The 16,716-nt window shown below is 34.0% G+C and overlaps 1 protein-coding gene and 1 long non-coding RNA gene across 2 annotated transcripts in view; both read left to right on the forward strand.

The window, feature by feature from the left end:
- The window catches only part of LOC132201427 (uncharacterized), a 50,899-nt gene that overhangs the window by 14,055 nt on the left and 20,128 nt on the right, over positions 1–16,716 (forward strand). The gene's annotated exons all lie outside the window — the stretch shown is intronic.
- On the forward strand, positions 11,150–12,523 carry LOC132200421 (uncharacterized). The gene is made up of 3 exons (XM_059625867.1): positions 11,150–11,440; positions 11,524–11,697; positions 11,763–12,523. The coding sequence occupies exons 1-3, from the start codon at positions 11,314–11,316 to the stop codon at positions 12,167–12,169; spliced, it is 708 nt and encodes a 235-aa protein (XP_059481850.1). The 5' UTR covers positions 11,150–11,313; the 3' UTR covers positions 12,170–12,523.

Consider the following 16,716-nt stretch of genomic DNA (forward strand, 5'->3'; position numbering starts at 1 on the left):
TAAAATGGCGAGTGCTGTCTGCATTTGATTAATAAATTTTCCCAAACAAAAAAAAAACTAGTACAGCGGTGCGCAATAAAAGGTGAAACGCGAAAAAGCAGCGCGCACCTTTGGTCAAACAGCTCGGCATTTCCAATGCGATAATTTCATTGCCGGGCGCATGATATGCCTTTAATTGGAGATCAAAAAGTTTCTCTAAATGCGCGGCGGCTCAGCAACCTCGGCGGCGAATATAATCATGCTTATGTGCTGCTCTCTCGCCGCCGCGAGTGCTCTTCTAGTTATCCGCCGCTGCTTGCCTGGTAAATTTCTTTAAAAATAAAATATAGCTTTCACCTTAATGGCTACATAAAGAATGAACTTGACACTTTTTACACACAACGACTTCGGACGAACTAACTCTTGGAAATAGAAGCTGATGTGTGTATTAAGCTGTGTGCTCCACAAAAACACAAACGCGCTCTCCTCTGCAATTTGTTTTCTGTTATGGTATATTATAAGATGAGAGGCTGCAACTGTCTTCTGAAAACCAACCACGCCTCATTTAATTAAAACAAATCACTCAAGAATTCTTCCCATAATTCCAATTAATAAATATATTAAAAAAAATGAACTTAGTAAATAATAATAATTTAGAAATAACACAAACTTAAATAACTGTCGACGTAGTTATAATTTTTTTTAAATATTTTTTTATGCTAATGTGTGTTTTCTTTTATTTTCAAGATATTTTCAAGAAATATGTGAAACGTGAATAAAAGTTTATTGAAAATTATATAAATGTAAAACAATTACCAAAAAATGATCTAATTATGCAATTTACTATATCTTTAAGTTTAATAGTAAAGGACACCTTAAAACTAATAATTTTTTCCTATGCTACCTAAAATTTTAGGCTGAATGCGCCTTTCCTTTTTTACCTCTTGCAACACAGCTGGTGAACGAACTTTGCATATATTATTCTTCGCTCAACAATAGGGAAGCCGCCTTGTTCCGCCGTTTATAAAAGCATACACGGTGATCGTGAAATTTAGTAAACACTTCTGGCGCGAAGATAAATTGGCTCTTTTTTACGATGAAGGAAGGTGCAAGTGTTTGGAGATTTCACACGCATAGTCTGAGGCAAAAAGACTAATCTCGCGGGACAAAAGTGAATTTTTAACGCGGAGCCCGCGGTAAATTTGGTGAGCACAAATTCTGGTCAAGGCTGCCGGGCAATTTGACTTTTGACATCTTCCAGTGGCGTTTCGCCTCCCTTTCAAATGCTCAATTTCTTCTGTATAAGCAAAGAACTTCATAATCTGAAGAAGCGCTTCATTTTCATGTAAGGCTTGGCAGCTGCTAATTTTTGGTATAATTGGGAGCGGGTCGTTATTCATCCACAGTTTCCCAACGTTTTTTGATTTATTGTGGCGTTTTTTGTGTGTGTGCAGGGAACACTCACACAACGGCCGACTTCGTAATTGTGAAAGGGACAGCTCGCCATAAAAATAACAAAATGCATTTTCACTAACGCCATATATCGGAGCGCGGTGCATTCGGCCTCTGTATGTGTAACACGCGGCCGCGGCGTCAGAGAGCAATGACCCACATTGGGGATACCGATGCATGCATCTGGGTACGGTTCACGCTTTATCTGATGTCTACATCAAATCTGCATTCATTCACAAATCGAGTTACTCATAAATACCAGATACAAAAGAGAGACTAGTTTCTAAATAAGACCATTTGAAACAAAGTAAATTCACTGATTTGTGATTCATTAAATTAACATTCCCATGCTGCGCAGTCACTTGTTTTCAAGTCATTCAATATAAATCAACACATGTGACAAATTAATGTTGAAGTGTGTCATTAAAGCTCAATTTTTTTAAAGACTAATGAAAATTTAAAATAGTTGTGAGAAAAGATTTTTAATTTGGAGAGAAATTAATTTTAACTGTTATTTTATTTTAAATTGTACCAAATTTTGTCAGATTATGGATATTCTGAATAATTTTATTATGGGTTTCTTATTTGGACTTAAAAAATAACAGAATTTGAAATTCATATTTTCACAGTGATGATAAACACCATCATTATTTGTATTCACAGTTTTTTTCACGTATACGATTGTTTTGACTAGCTTGGAGAAAAATAAAATGAAATGCATTATTTCCAATTTCTCCACCGGAAGAAAAAATAAACACCCCTTTAAAAAAAAATTTTTATTCTCCTTTTAATTTCACAGATTATTTTAATTTCAATTAAAATCAATCCTCTAATTGTATAATAAGTATGTGAGAAGATTAATTGCAATTAAAGCAATGTGCACGTAGCCATGTGCATGAATATGCATGCAATTGTCGTTCGTGGTCCAAATAAACACACGCCGTATATGCATCACATAATGCAGAGCGCATTGTGCTTGTACCGGCCCGTATGGCACGCTCATTAAATCACGCGGCGTGTGTGTTCGGCTGATCTGGCGATCATTAGATTAACGTGTTTGCGGTGCCGGTATATATTGTGCAGTGCTTGGGCTAATAAACGCGCGAGTGGGAACAAATAATATGCGATTGCTGGTCTTCATTTGCGAGCTGACCTTGCCTCTTTCAACGTGCACACTCGTATACAACACAAACTATTGGCAAATAATGGTATAAATCAACGAACTGTGTACGCGGAAACTCACGTTTTCAGTCCGTGAATTCATCTACATCCTATTTGATCCTATTAATTATGTGGAAGTAATTATTTCGCTCTCACTGCGCATATTTTGTAACAAAACTCTTATTTAATCAGAGAATTAATTTATGAAATGATCAATCCAATTAAAATTGCATGAAATGAAATTATTGAGATGAAAATTAATTATCTATCAATTAAAAAATATTAACATTTAAAATTTTTCTTCGGTGCTATGTTATTAATTATTTTGTTACGATCAAGAATATGTTTGATTTTACAAATTAAAAAAAAATTATTAAATTTCAACATAATGTCAGCATGTATACGACATCAGTACAACATGATTTAAATATTCAATTACAATTTTTTTTAATATGTGTGCAGAATATTTTTTACATTATAAAGCAAATTTTTTTTTCTGTTTTCATCCGACAACGATTGCAATTGCAAAAAATTGTATTGTTATAATTTAAATTGCATGAATAAAATTTATACAAATATTGAGTTATGTAAGTAGGAAAAATGTCAGTTTTACACTGAAGTGATTTTGAGTCATGAGGAGGAAAGATTGATGATTGTAGAAGGAAATATTGCAAAGCTGGAAATTACGGCAATCATTTTGCAATGCTGCAATTTATTCTTCTCAGCGGCTGCAGATGCGACGCTCGCTTTTCTTTCCCTGGCCGTTGGATTTCATTCATTAGAAAGTCAAGCACGGCCAGCAGAACGGAAAAAGAAAACAAACAGCAGCGGCGAGTGTACACGTCCATTCAACTTCTTCGATTGGCCAACCGCGAATATTTTTCTCTCTCGACATATAAGTCGCAATTTTGCAAAATAAGAAAAAAAATAGTGCAAGATCATCTTCCCTGGCTTGCGGTTGACACTGAGCACTTGATATTTTTATACACTCCGACATTCAGAGGTCGCAACTTTTCTTTCTCGGCTTTAATAATGGGCTTACCCCAATTACCAGCTACACGAGTGGCGAATGTAATAATGGTTATAATTATGCGCGAGCAGGCGTTTTTTTGCAAGTCAAAATGTCACCGCGAGTTTGCATCGTCAGGCCAGCACACATACACATGTGAGTAAATCCTCGGCCCTTTTCCCATAGCGCGCGCTCAAAATGACTGGCCGTGCGTGCGTTTATATTCAAATTAGGCGCTCGCAAAACTTTTGCTGTCGTCTGCCAGGGAAACTATTAACCTAGAAGTTTTGTAGGCGCACGGCGGTTTTCTTCGACTTGCCAGGCACACGTCATTACACATAAAACGCTTTGCAATGTGATGCGAAATCCTTCTTTAATTTACATTTGCTTGAATATTCAACTGTACGATATTTGGCCACTTCGCCTGATATTGGTAAAAACGTTTGTAGAAGATGTGTTATAAAATAATTATATTTTTTTTAAACTGTTTAAAAATATAAATGTTATTTATTGAAAAAAGTACAAAGTGCTATTTATTTATTTAATTTATAAAATTATATAATATTAAATATTTATGTAACTAATTGAATATTTTTCTTTCAATTTTTGAAGAAAAAAGCAAAAATCTTCTTAGTCTTACAATCAAAAGAACCAATATTTGGTGTAAAAATATTACACTTATAACAGCAACACTGCTAACTTGATGTTCAATTCTAGTTATAACTTAAAATAAAGTACTCGTGCAATGAGTATTGCTTATGAATTAATTTATATTAATATACATGATAATGGTAATCTTTTGTCTTATCTATTAGAATTAATTGAGATCTCATGGTCTCAGAAAAAATTGAATGCTGAATATATGAAAATAAATTTGACGAAAGGATATTGAAAAATGTTTAATTTCGAAATCTTGAAAAACATCACTTTCCTCTTCTTGAAACCAAACTCGAATATGAAAGCTCAAGTGTGTTTTAAATAGGTCTCTGATGACTTCTTTTCCAAACAAAACCAAGGTTCTCATGCAACACAAACATCACTCTCCGAAATCGAAAACGACGCCTCCGAGAAAAACGAGTTATGCAACTGGCTTTGCGTGAGATCGCATGTACCACATCACAATATATTTTGTGTATTTGGCTTCAGCGCGTAGATGGATGCGTTTCGCGTGCCCACTTTGTTCGCCGGGTTGCGTCTCTCGTCGATCCGACTGTTTGGCAATCGGCCGTCCTAGCTTTTTAGTGAAAGTCGCGTGTTTTATTTTTTCCCTCCCGGACTAATGGCAATGGCCAGCGCTCAAATAATCAGTTGTGTGCTCATGCCATTTATCGCGCGGCCAAGCAGCTGCTTTTCGTTTTCTTCGCGCGGGCATCTCTCTCGCTCGCCGTTGTAAAATTTGGCTCGAAAGGTTAAAAAAGAAGTTGGAGCTGCCTATTATCATGTCCGTATATATATACGTTGATGCAATAAACCCGGGAATAATGATGGCATGGGCGCCTGCCTCTATCTACTGAACTCGATCGAATAAGACGAGATTCAATCACGCAAGCGATACCGCTGCCGGCCTCAAACGCCGCCGATTCTGCAGGTTAGGGGATTTAAACTGGTAAATAATTGCAAAACGTTTAATCAACTAAATTCTTTTTGAATGAAATTGGAAAATAATAATTAATTAATTCTTTTTATTAAATACCAACGGTATACAGACACATACATAAATAATAAATAAAATAATAATAAAATTTTAATTGTATTTATTAATAAATATAAGCTTTAGATATTCAACAAATTTTGTCAATTCAAACTCTCAAATAGCAAACTCATTTTCAGAAATGAAATATAAGTTTTACTAATTAGAGATTTAATAACAAAAATATAAATTTCTTGGAAACATTTTTGGCACTGCTTCCCTTTTGTTACTTTTTAAATAACAATAAGTTTTGATGCAATAATTGAGTTTATAAATAAAAATTGAATAAATGTTATAAAAATATAACACTACATATTCAATTATTATTTTTTGACTGCTTGTAAAAATTCAAACAAATATTAAATATATAGAAAAATTAAAAAATGTTACAATTCAAAAGCATTTATTAATGTACAGCTTTTAATACAATATCTTGGAAGCCATCAGCAATTTTTAAAATCAGCTTAGCATGCATTTTTGTTATAAAGCTAATTATTATTTTTTTACCCCTAGTCAAGTAAAAAAATACAATCCAAATAAAGCGATTATTTTTGGTTCAACTTATAACAATACAAAAAAGTGTTTACAGAACGCAACAGTAAATTACATAACACTGCATAACTAATGCATTATTTGCTGCATAAAAATAAATTGCAAAAGCAAATAAAGATAAATATAAAATCATTTTTCTTTTTCTTCGCTTATGTAAAACTCGCATATAAATCTAATGTTACACTCTGGTTGGAAACAAGACACATGTGATGCCATTATTGTGAGTCTAGTGCACATCAATTCGCAAGGTGCCTTTCAAGACTAGTTATGAATTCTGTCGCATGCGTGTGTTGCTGTGAAATTTCACTTGCTGCACACGCGTTTGTTTCGCTGCGACAGAGTTGGGCAACGACATGAGCTTGCACAGGGCGATATTAATGAGAGAGACATTTATACACAAGCGACAGCCAATTTCACCGAGGTGCTTTGCTAGTCGAAATGCCTACATGCATGAGGTACGCGCGTTGTCGAAATTTGTTTCTCGTTCCTGTGAGAGCTCGCTCGCGTGTATATGGACGTGTTGAATATTCAGGTGCTATGCTTGTACATAGTTCAATCCGCCGAGCAGGAAGCTCGCAAAAAATTAACGCCGCGTGACAATTCGCGATAATTCGCATGTGGCCTTGCGCAATTTGAATATACACATGCTAGTCAGCCTGTATTATAGTATAATCTGGTCCACATGGCATTGCAAAATTATTTTGATGAGGAAATAATTTGCAAATTAAAAATTTAATCATTCTAAATCACATTATTAGAGAGTTTAGTGGGGGTGATAAAATTGTATTTTGCAGCAACAAAATAGAAAAGGAGAAGTTGATTGGAATAAATTAAAATATTTTTGAAATTTTCTTGTCCTTTTTTGTTTGTTTTAGGATTTATATAGAAAAAAAACTATTTGCCTGAAACGGAAAAAAATTAAAACTGCAATAATTGAAAGTTTTTATTAATCAAAATGATATATTAAAGTAGATATTTAGATTTTGTAGCAGAATTTCATGATTGAGGGTTGATTCAAGGTGATTTAATTTTAAGTCAGCTTTTCCTTGATGGTTTATTTGATTGTTTATTGTTTAAGAAAATGCAGGATATTGTTTTTCTTAAACAATAAACAATTCACAAAACCCATCAAGGAAAAGCTGACTTTAAATTCTAATCAACAAAGATTTTTAGAATTAAATTTCATTTTGCCAAACCATTTTATTCGTGTTTTACAAACCTAAACAGTAATTATGAATTTTTAATTCACATAATAAACTGTTAAAAAGCTTTTCAGTATAATTTAAATTTTCTATCGAAGTAGCAACGAGCGAGTTTACGCAGCTGAAAACAATGCAATCACGAAATGTTGCAGGCGAGCTTGCTGACTGAGTCAAGAGGCGTGCATTTTAAAATGAGATACGAGATAATTAACTGGCAAAAGGCAATTTAACAATTATGAGGGTCCTCCCCCACAACTGACGATTGCGCCGAGCATATATTATACAAACATTATATTTAAAAAAAAACACACTCCTGGTAAAAAAAAAAATATGTGCACCAATCCATCTCGCGGCGGCAAAGACTCTTTTCAAAAAAGCACTTTCGCTGCCGCGGAGAGCGAGAAGAGTTGCGGTAAAATTAATAGGCCGTAGGATAGACAGACGACCGGTAGACAATAACTACATGGACGCGCCTCTCTCGAGTTCTCCTCAAAAGTTCACTCACTTCGTACGTGTGCAATGCACAACGGCAGACGGCGCACTTTTTGCAACCGGCTATATACCAATGTCGAGACTCAAACTGCTGTTGAGCCATTACGACCCAGACGGTGACGACTCGCATAATTATTTGCTAACTCTCGATTTCAATCAAGAAGTAAAAGTTGACTTTCCTTTGAAAAGAAAAAGCTCAGTTCAAATTGAAATTCTTTATAAATAAATTAAATAATTATAAAACTTGTGGTCTTAGAAGCTCTCATAATTATGTTAAATAATTTGAAAAATTTAAAATTGTATAGCATTTAATAATTTAAATTAATTATTTCAAATACAAATTTTGTTCTTCTCCTGTAGTATTGAATTAAATTTGAATTAATTCAAGCTACAGAATTATTATCAAAGAGAAACTACAAAAATTGTACAATTTTATCCAAACTATTTTGGTTTTTACACTTTCACTTTTTTGTAGTATTAAAAGAGCATTTCCCTTGAATTTTCAGTTTTAGATAAATAAATAAATAAATAAAATATATATTTCTTTTTGAATAATTTTTTTAGCGCAGCAACTTATTGCAAAATGAATACTTTAGCATTTTTTTCATTATTTAATAAAATTAAATCATAGAAGGAAATCATAACAATGATTGTAGTGAGGCGATGATTCATGATTGATAAAAAGCAAGCCAATCTGGTCGTGTTTTAATCAAGTGGAATCTTAAATAAACCAGTATATAATTTTTAATTAAATATAAATGTATATAATACAAATTCCACGTTTCTCAGTAAAGTGGTTGAAAATTTGATCTATGCATTGTTAATAATATTGCATTTATTCAAAGACTACAACTATAATGCACATTGAGGAATGTCAATGCTGAGTAGGGCCGATGGCGTTGACAAGTGACAGAGAGATAATCGCGCAATCGGACGCATCTCTCTGCGCTTGCATGTGTGCGTCCCGCTGACTTATTGCCTCTTGATCGGTCGGTCACTATCTGCCTGTCTGACACTTCATTTCTGCATGCATAAATTCACGTATGTATGTATAATATGTATACGAAGGACGGACGAAGTAGTGCGTCGTTTGCAGCAGCATCACACTCTGTCACTCCGCCAGTTAGATATACACATAGGCAGCAAAACCCTCTCTCGCTTCTGGTGCTGCTGCCGGCGACCGTGTAATATTTTAGATCAAGACAGCCAGTCACATGAGAGAGTGCAATTTGCAATTTAGATCTGTCCTGCGGAGCATCAGTCACAGGGCCTTATGGTTCGGTGGCGCAGTGCCGACGAGTCAAATTTCAAATGCAATGTAAAAAAATTATCAAATACATGGAAAGTTTAGAATATTTTGCTGTATTTATTAAAAAAAAATTAATAATACTATTGGAATTTTTTTTCAATTAATATCTAATTTTGTAAATAACACATATTTTTTATACATGAAACTTGTGGTAATGTAGAAGTTTCATAATTACGGCCCTTTTATGTGGATTTTATAACATTTTTATTTGCCCATTAACGGCAACACTCACTTTCGCCACACAAAATTTTATTGAGCACGGCGCGAGAGCGAATAAAAGGGGCAGAGTTTGCAATTTGCGAGTCAAATGCGAGCGAAAAAAGAAGCGGGTGACGCGCCATAGGAGCTACTTCGGCTTCAGTGGCCGTCTTTGTGACGGGGGTCAGCAAATGTCCCGTACCGTAACTTTGTAACCCCGGCACCGTTTGCATCAGCACCAGGGGTTATCGCCGCGGGATCAAATCGGGCACACATTTGTATGGCGCGCTGACAAACAGCCTGTAAATGAAATAAATAATGTGGTTGCGTCTGGTCGCTCTTATCACCACTCTGGCCGCCACTGCAGATGTGGTTATATATAGGGCTTGTCCTTTGAGTTGCTGCCCTGATTGGAAAAAATACTCGTCTGTTTTGTAAAAAGATATACATTTTTTATTGATAGCCGTCATTGTTTTTTAGTTATAAAATTAAATATTTTGTGGTACATGCAATAATTTGGGAGGAGCAATTTTAAATATTTTTCTACTGCTACAAGGGGCTAAAAGAACTAACTGATATTATTTTATTTATATATGTAGATGTTTTTTTTCCAAAGGGAATATAAAAATAAAAATTTTATGAACTATGAGAAGTCAGTTTTTGAAAATTAACATTGCTACTTAACGGGAATTTTCTAAAATCTTTTTTTCTCAAAATTTATTTGATAATAATGATGAAAATTTCACCAAACCAAGTTCATAGCACCTCAAGCATGGTGGCAGAATGAAATCAGAAAGCATTTAGATTGGTTCAAATTGATTTACATTGTTCTCATGAAATTTTTCATTAAATTTTTCTTCGGTGTAGATCATCATTGAAAATTTTAAACAACTGGAATGGATATTTGGTTAACTAAAAACATAAGTTTGTTCCTTTTTTCCTAGAAAATTATTGATTTTTCATTTTTTTTATATTTATTTATTTATTATTATAATTTTTTTTTTTATTTAACTTACTCAAAAAATGCTGCAACGTGACTAGACAATATATTAATTTTTTGCAACAATCAGCGTTGAAATTTTTTTTCGTCTGCATAATTATGTGCGGTTTAAAGTGCAAACACAGCAGCACCGCACAATAATTGGCACCGACTCAATCGGCACAAACACACATGCGAGGCGAGTCGTCATTACAGCATTTTATTTGGCCCTAGGAACGCGCGGATCGGCGCAGGCAACCCGTGTGTTTGACATAATTGAGTGTTTCACAATGTCTGTCCCATATCCATAATGCGAGTTGTGATGCACTCGCCACTCGGCCTAATCTGCTGGCGAAACTCGACTCTTATCTGGTGGCCATCGACCCCGACGCCGCCGCTCGCCATTGCATTTCGGCGAGCGGGCGGCTTCAATTCATCTGCTCTTAATTAATCGCACTCGCAATGAATAATCGTTGCTCGAGATCGCCGAGTGAACTCATTGCGCGGGTTCTTTCTGTTCACGATTATTCACGGCGCCCAAATTTGCTAATATACAATATTCTTTGAATTTATAGAATTGGAAATGAATTTCATGTTTGATAAAATCACTTGTTAATTATTACTTTTGTTATTTTATGGGTTATGGGTGCTAATTATCAAATTAATTAACTATCAGATATTTTCTTTCCTGAAAAACCAATAGTATTTTGAGTCAAAATGTATCATTAAAAATATATTCATATTATTTTAAATAAATATTTCCCAGCATTCTAAATTGCAATAAATAACTTCCACACTATTGTTGCGTATTTGTAAAATTTAGCTTAATATTTTGTGCAATAAAAAGAGATTAATAAGCTATTTATATTCAATTACCGTCCACTGGGTTTTTTTACAGGACGCTGAGGAAATAATTATTCTTACTTTTTATTTTAAGACAAAGCGTTCGAAAAATTATTTTATATAATATTTACAACACCAAAATAGCTTTATATTAATTACCAAGATGTTATGTAATTTATTAATAATTATTAATTAATCAAAAATTTATTTTATATTGCTCGGATTATTTTTATTATCGGAGTTAATATTTGAACCAGTTGGTTAAGTTGATACCGATTTAGCTGGTTTTTATTTTTTTATAATCATATCCCTTATCGAGGAAATTGCTGTTGGTGAGGGGAACAGTCTCCGGAAATGACAATCTGCTCAAATTTTCATTAAAAAGTTCCTTGTAACACGCCTCAACCAACGTACAATACCCATTGCTTGCAAATCCGAGAAAAGATCATGGATTTTGAACCAAATTTGACAGTTTTGGTGGCTTTATTTTATCTTCTGGTTCACTGCAACTGCATTGACTTAAAAAGTTGGATTTCCGAACCACTGAGTTGGCGATTGCTCATCGGAAGTAATGGTAGGAATGAATAACCTTGGGTTAGAGAGTGCTTGGGGCTTCAAAAGCGTAGTGGTGAATAATTATGTTCATTTTGTTTCAAGTGAACAAGAGTTGGCTGGATTACACGTTCTGCTATCAAGACGTTGAAAATGATGAAATTTGCGATCAGTTTTCATTAAAATATAAAAAATTTCTGGAACGTAATTGCAGTTGCTCCGTGTCTCTCAACACAACCCTTGGTAATAGCGCTCTGAACATGAATTGCCCTCTCAGAGGTAATGATTGCTAATTAACAAAATTTTTGCACGCCTAAATATAAATTATATTTTAAATTTTTAAGGACCAGGCAATTCAATAGACTTTTGTCCTGATGGGTTGCGGCTCGATTACAATCCAGGACGTTATTCTTCACATGCCACTTTTCCAGCACTTTCTCCAACTACTCAAAAGAAAGCTGATAATGAACTCCATCATGAAAATAGCACGAATGAATGGGACGCGGCTCATATAGAACGATTTGCAGGCTTTACCGTTTTGTGTACTGCCCTTGTATTGAATTTCCTCACTTGCGTGATAAACTGGAAAAACTTTGGAAGGATCTTTCTGGGTCAGCATGGAAATGTGCAGATCGCCAAGAAGCCTATAACGGGAGCAGAGGTCACATATGATGATGCCATGACTGTCCCTACAAAAAATGAGGCCCAGAACGAAATGTATGAGGAAATCCGCCAAGAGCCTGATGCTTAGAATTTGACCGTTTACTTTTAACATTAACTTTATCATGAGTTCAATTTTAATTTTCCATTATTTAAAGTTTCATGATTTTTAAAATAATTCTAAATATATTTTATATAATATTTAATTTAAACAGCTTCTAAAATTCCAATTTGTTAAAGATTCCACATCTATGTCTTTAACTTATTTTTTTGTGAGATTTACAACTTTTTCTAATTAAAAATTAATTAGTAAATTAAATACGAATATCTGTGCTAGAGCGAATTATAAGCAATTTTTAAAGAACTAACCAAATTCTTGTTAAAATCATCTAGATGCTAATAAAATCTTAAATTCATACTATTTTATTATTTGATCATTTTTTTGTGATCAAAATAAATGCAACCAATTCTAATATAATGTGGCATTAAAAAACCAAATTTAATCTTTTAAGCTTCTATCAAGCTAACAATAAATAATGAAAGCAAAAATAATTAATTTTATTCCATCAGTTTCATTCAATTTTATTTTTCGTTAATATAATACCATAAATTTGTGGATCGTATATTATTAAATTAATACTTGTACACAAAATTATCGGAAGTTGTTGGCCGCTCACTATAAGGCGCCTCTTAAACCAAACGTCAATTTAGAATAAGGGTCACGTGAATTTAATACGCATGTTGCGCGCAGCCTGACCGGCAGCGCATTTGATAAAATGACGTCACTCCATAATCGCTTTTCACATCTCCAGTTCCATCCGTCTAATATTTATATCCCACTTGGCAGATTCAAATTACAAAGTTCACATGCAGAGATGAGAGCAGCGGCTGCAGAAAAGGGGGACTTCTGTGCAGAGGCTTAATTTGCACCATTCTGCGAAAACGCTTTATATGTGCGCATTCTTGGCTCAAATTTTTTAGGTACTTCCTGCACTTGAATCTTTTTATTTAATAAACTTAAAAAATTTATGAGAATAATAAAAAGCAAGAAAATTTTTATAAATTCTACCGGAGAAGCAACATTTTATATCTAACACTGAATGACATACCAAAAAAATATTTAAGCCTGGAAAAAAAATACAGATCTGTCTCTTCAGCGTCGCGAAATGCTAAAAACGAGTTTCCAGCAGATTAAACAACGCGTCCTCTCTAATGGCGAGAAAATCGAGAGTGATAATTTTTGCACGTCGTTCGTTCTTTCGGCCTGTTTGGGCTTTCGAAGGTGTGTACGGCCATGTGCATGGTTCCTTTGATACAACGCACACGCTCTCATCTGCCATACGTGCTGTGCCCGAGAGTACGAATAAATAAATGTTTGCCGACCACACCCTCGAGAATCGGTCCGGCGTTTGGTTTTTCTGCTCCGCACTACTCACGTGTTCACGCCCTTATTGCCGGCGAGCAGAAGGTCAACTTCTTACGACACACCGCGAGAATCCACCTGAGTGTTCGTCCACGTGACGTCACCGATTATTGTGTATTACGGCATGTACACGAACGAGTGAGCACAATCAATCGCTCTCGTTAATTGACATTGCTGCTTTATTGGCGGTTTTACAGCCGAGTGTGTAAATCTCCAGAGCGAATGCGGTGTGTTTGAAGAGGCTCGTTATAAATGCTTAGAATCCAAATTCAATGAAAAAAATCACCTCATAAAGTAAACTTTTACAATTTACAATTTTAGTTAAATTATTCTTTAAATATCATGAAATTAATTAAAAGAAAGCGTGGAAAATGTGAAAACTATCCTTGGCATAACATAGCATATATACATAAATATTTTATTTTAAATCCTATTTGGTCAATTATTTATTCATTTGAAGCAGGGCGTTACTAAATTCTTACGGCACCTAGGAAAATAAATTAAATAATTTGATAATAAAATAATCTCAAAGCTTGGAAGCAACTTTTTCTGCCTATATAGACCAACTTTTAGATATTAAAAATAAATAAATATACCTACATTTATAGAATTATTGTATTGAATTCTATAAAAAACTAAAATATACAATCTGCACGAAAATAAATTCATAGATATTTTTGGTAAAGCTGTGAAAAGGATGGTGATCATTATTAATCGTAATGTAATGAATTTTCTGCTTGAATAATAAAAAAAATATATATATATTTAATGAAATGCATAATTTATGGCACAAACCACACACAGATCAGTTTCCATATCCTGTTCGTAATCCCAAGCTTTTGATTTTGGAAAGTGCAGCGCGTTCCATTTCACCTTTGATGCACGTCGCATGGATGTCAAAATTAGGTGTACGCGAGTGCCCAAACAAACGCGAGGGAACCATATCATCAACGCCTAATAGCATAAGAGAAAAGCAGCTGTGTATATAAAAAGAAGTGCTCCTCCTTTTTTCCTTTCCCATACAGCATGGGATGATTGTCGCCGAAAGTCGTGTCGCTTCTCACACACAATGAGACCAGGAATTCAACCATTCCTTTGTGCATAATCGCCTTATTTTACTTTTATGTCCCGCCCTTGAAATAAATGAATAAAATCATTTCAACACCCGGACGTGATCGCCACGTCGTTTCTCTCTATGCATAAATAAAAAAAAAGAAAGATTTAACAAAACGAATTCGGGCTCTTGTTTTTTGTCGCTGCCTGACAATGAGAGCAGAGAATAAATTGTGTGTCATTGTGCGATGAGTTAATGCAACTAATCAAAGTTGATTAGATTCGATTTGATTGATGATCTACTTGGAACTGGGACTTAATTGCATTCTCCATCGACACATTTTTATTCACTTCATTATTTTGAATGTGCAATGTCTCATTGAAAGAACTTGCAATTGTCTAGTTTAAAATTTTATATTTTATTGTGTTTTTTATTCTTAAATTACACTTAAAACTAAGGATATATTGGCCTCTATCAAACAATAATTAATTTCAGTTAATTTATTATTAAAAAGCAAAAAAATAGTAAAAGATTACATTTTTTGATAATTTTTACTTTGATGAATAATTTAATTGGAAGTAGTAGACGTTAAATTAAATTTCAAATATTAAAGTATATAACTAATAAAACTTCAATTGCCATACACTACAGACTTGAAAAGAACCTATTTAATTTATGTTGAAAAGTTAACTCAGGTCTATAGAGAGCTACACGCTTCTTATATTTATTTTAACCTGATTTTTTTTTTAATTGGGTGATTTTTTTATCATTTCCTGCTAAGAGTAAATTATTTGTCTGTTTGAATTTTTAATTAGAAATTTTTATAAACGTAAAATTATCACACAAGAAAAAATATGTTGCTATTGTGAATAAGAACACGTGTAATAAATATTACAAAAAAATTATAGAATTAGTCCAAATTTAATACGCCAAGTGTAAAATGGACTTCTCCTTGAAAACTTTTCATTTTCGCAGCATTTTCAAGTCGCATCTTGAACAGGTTATGCAAATAATCGTATTTCCCGTCGCACATGAGGCTGATCTCCAGTATACTTTCCGAGAGCTCAGCAAATGGCACTTTCAAGAGAGAAAACGAACGCAAACCCACCCAAAAATGTATATAGCCACAGTTGAGCGCGATCATTTTATTATCCTGTTTGCGCGAATAAAAAAGGGAAGCGGCCGGAGCAGTTCAGGTTTCACTCTCTCGCGACTCCGCGTGAGCTTTGTGCGCGTTCACCTCAAGGGGTTAGTCAAATCAAAGTGAAGTGCGCGAGTCGTTTTATGGCCACCTGCAATCACAATCGTGGCCTGCCACTTCTTGCACCGCGCGCGAAATGCAAAAATCATCTCTATTATTCCTCCGGTCGTGATGACTGCCAGCGAGAGAAATTATGTTTGTATTTTACACCGTGTGTATTTTAATATAGCGGCTGAAAAGATTGACGACGACGGAGAAATCAATGTACGCGGACAGAGCTCTCTTTTTGTTGCTCTCGTCATTTGATTTTATTACTTGGCATTCAACGTCATTCATGCTGACAGCGACAGCGGCGTGTTATTTGATAATTTTTTTTCTTTGAAATAATCTAATTGCAAGTACATTTAAACCATTTTTTCTTTAACAATAAATTATAAAAACCAATCATTTGAAAAATTTGATTGAAAACCAATTCAATCTGACGCAGAAGGAAATTTAACTATGGATGATGTATTTGGGCAGAGAATGCCCGGTGATACGTTAATAAGCATGTTTTGAAACTAAAATATGAATTCATTTCAAGAATCACTAAAAAAGTTTAATTTTTAATTATCAATTAAATTAATATTATAAAAAATTTAATTAATTTCTAATAACGCCCAATATATGTTTTTGTCAACAAAAATTTAGCACTCTGAAAATAATAGTATTTTTTTGTCAAGTTCAAAATTTACCAAACAGCGGAGGAATGCAATCAAATGAAGCAAAATGCCAGTTCACAATCAGTTCCGTCTACAAAATCCGGAATATATTTTTTCTTCAGCCAAAATCTAGCATTTTGAGGAAGAGAAAAACATAACTTAAAAAATGCTTAGATCATATTTATTTATCCAAATTCATATAATTTAACTCAACAATAATATTAAAAAATATAATAGTATATAAATAGTATAGATACTT

The sequence above is a fragment of the Neocloeon triangulifer genome, unplaced genomic scaffold, assembly GCF_031216515.1.
Source record: "Neocloeon triangulifer isolate White Clay Creek 2 clone unplaced genomic scaffold, ASM3121651v1 ptg000014l, whole genome shotgun sequence".
Taxonomy (NCBI): Eukaryota; Metazoa; Arthropoda; class Insecta; order Ephemeroptera; family Baetidae; genus Neocloeon; species Neocloeon triangulifer.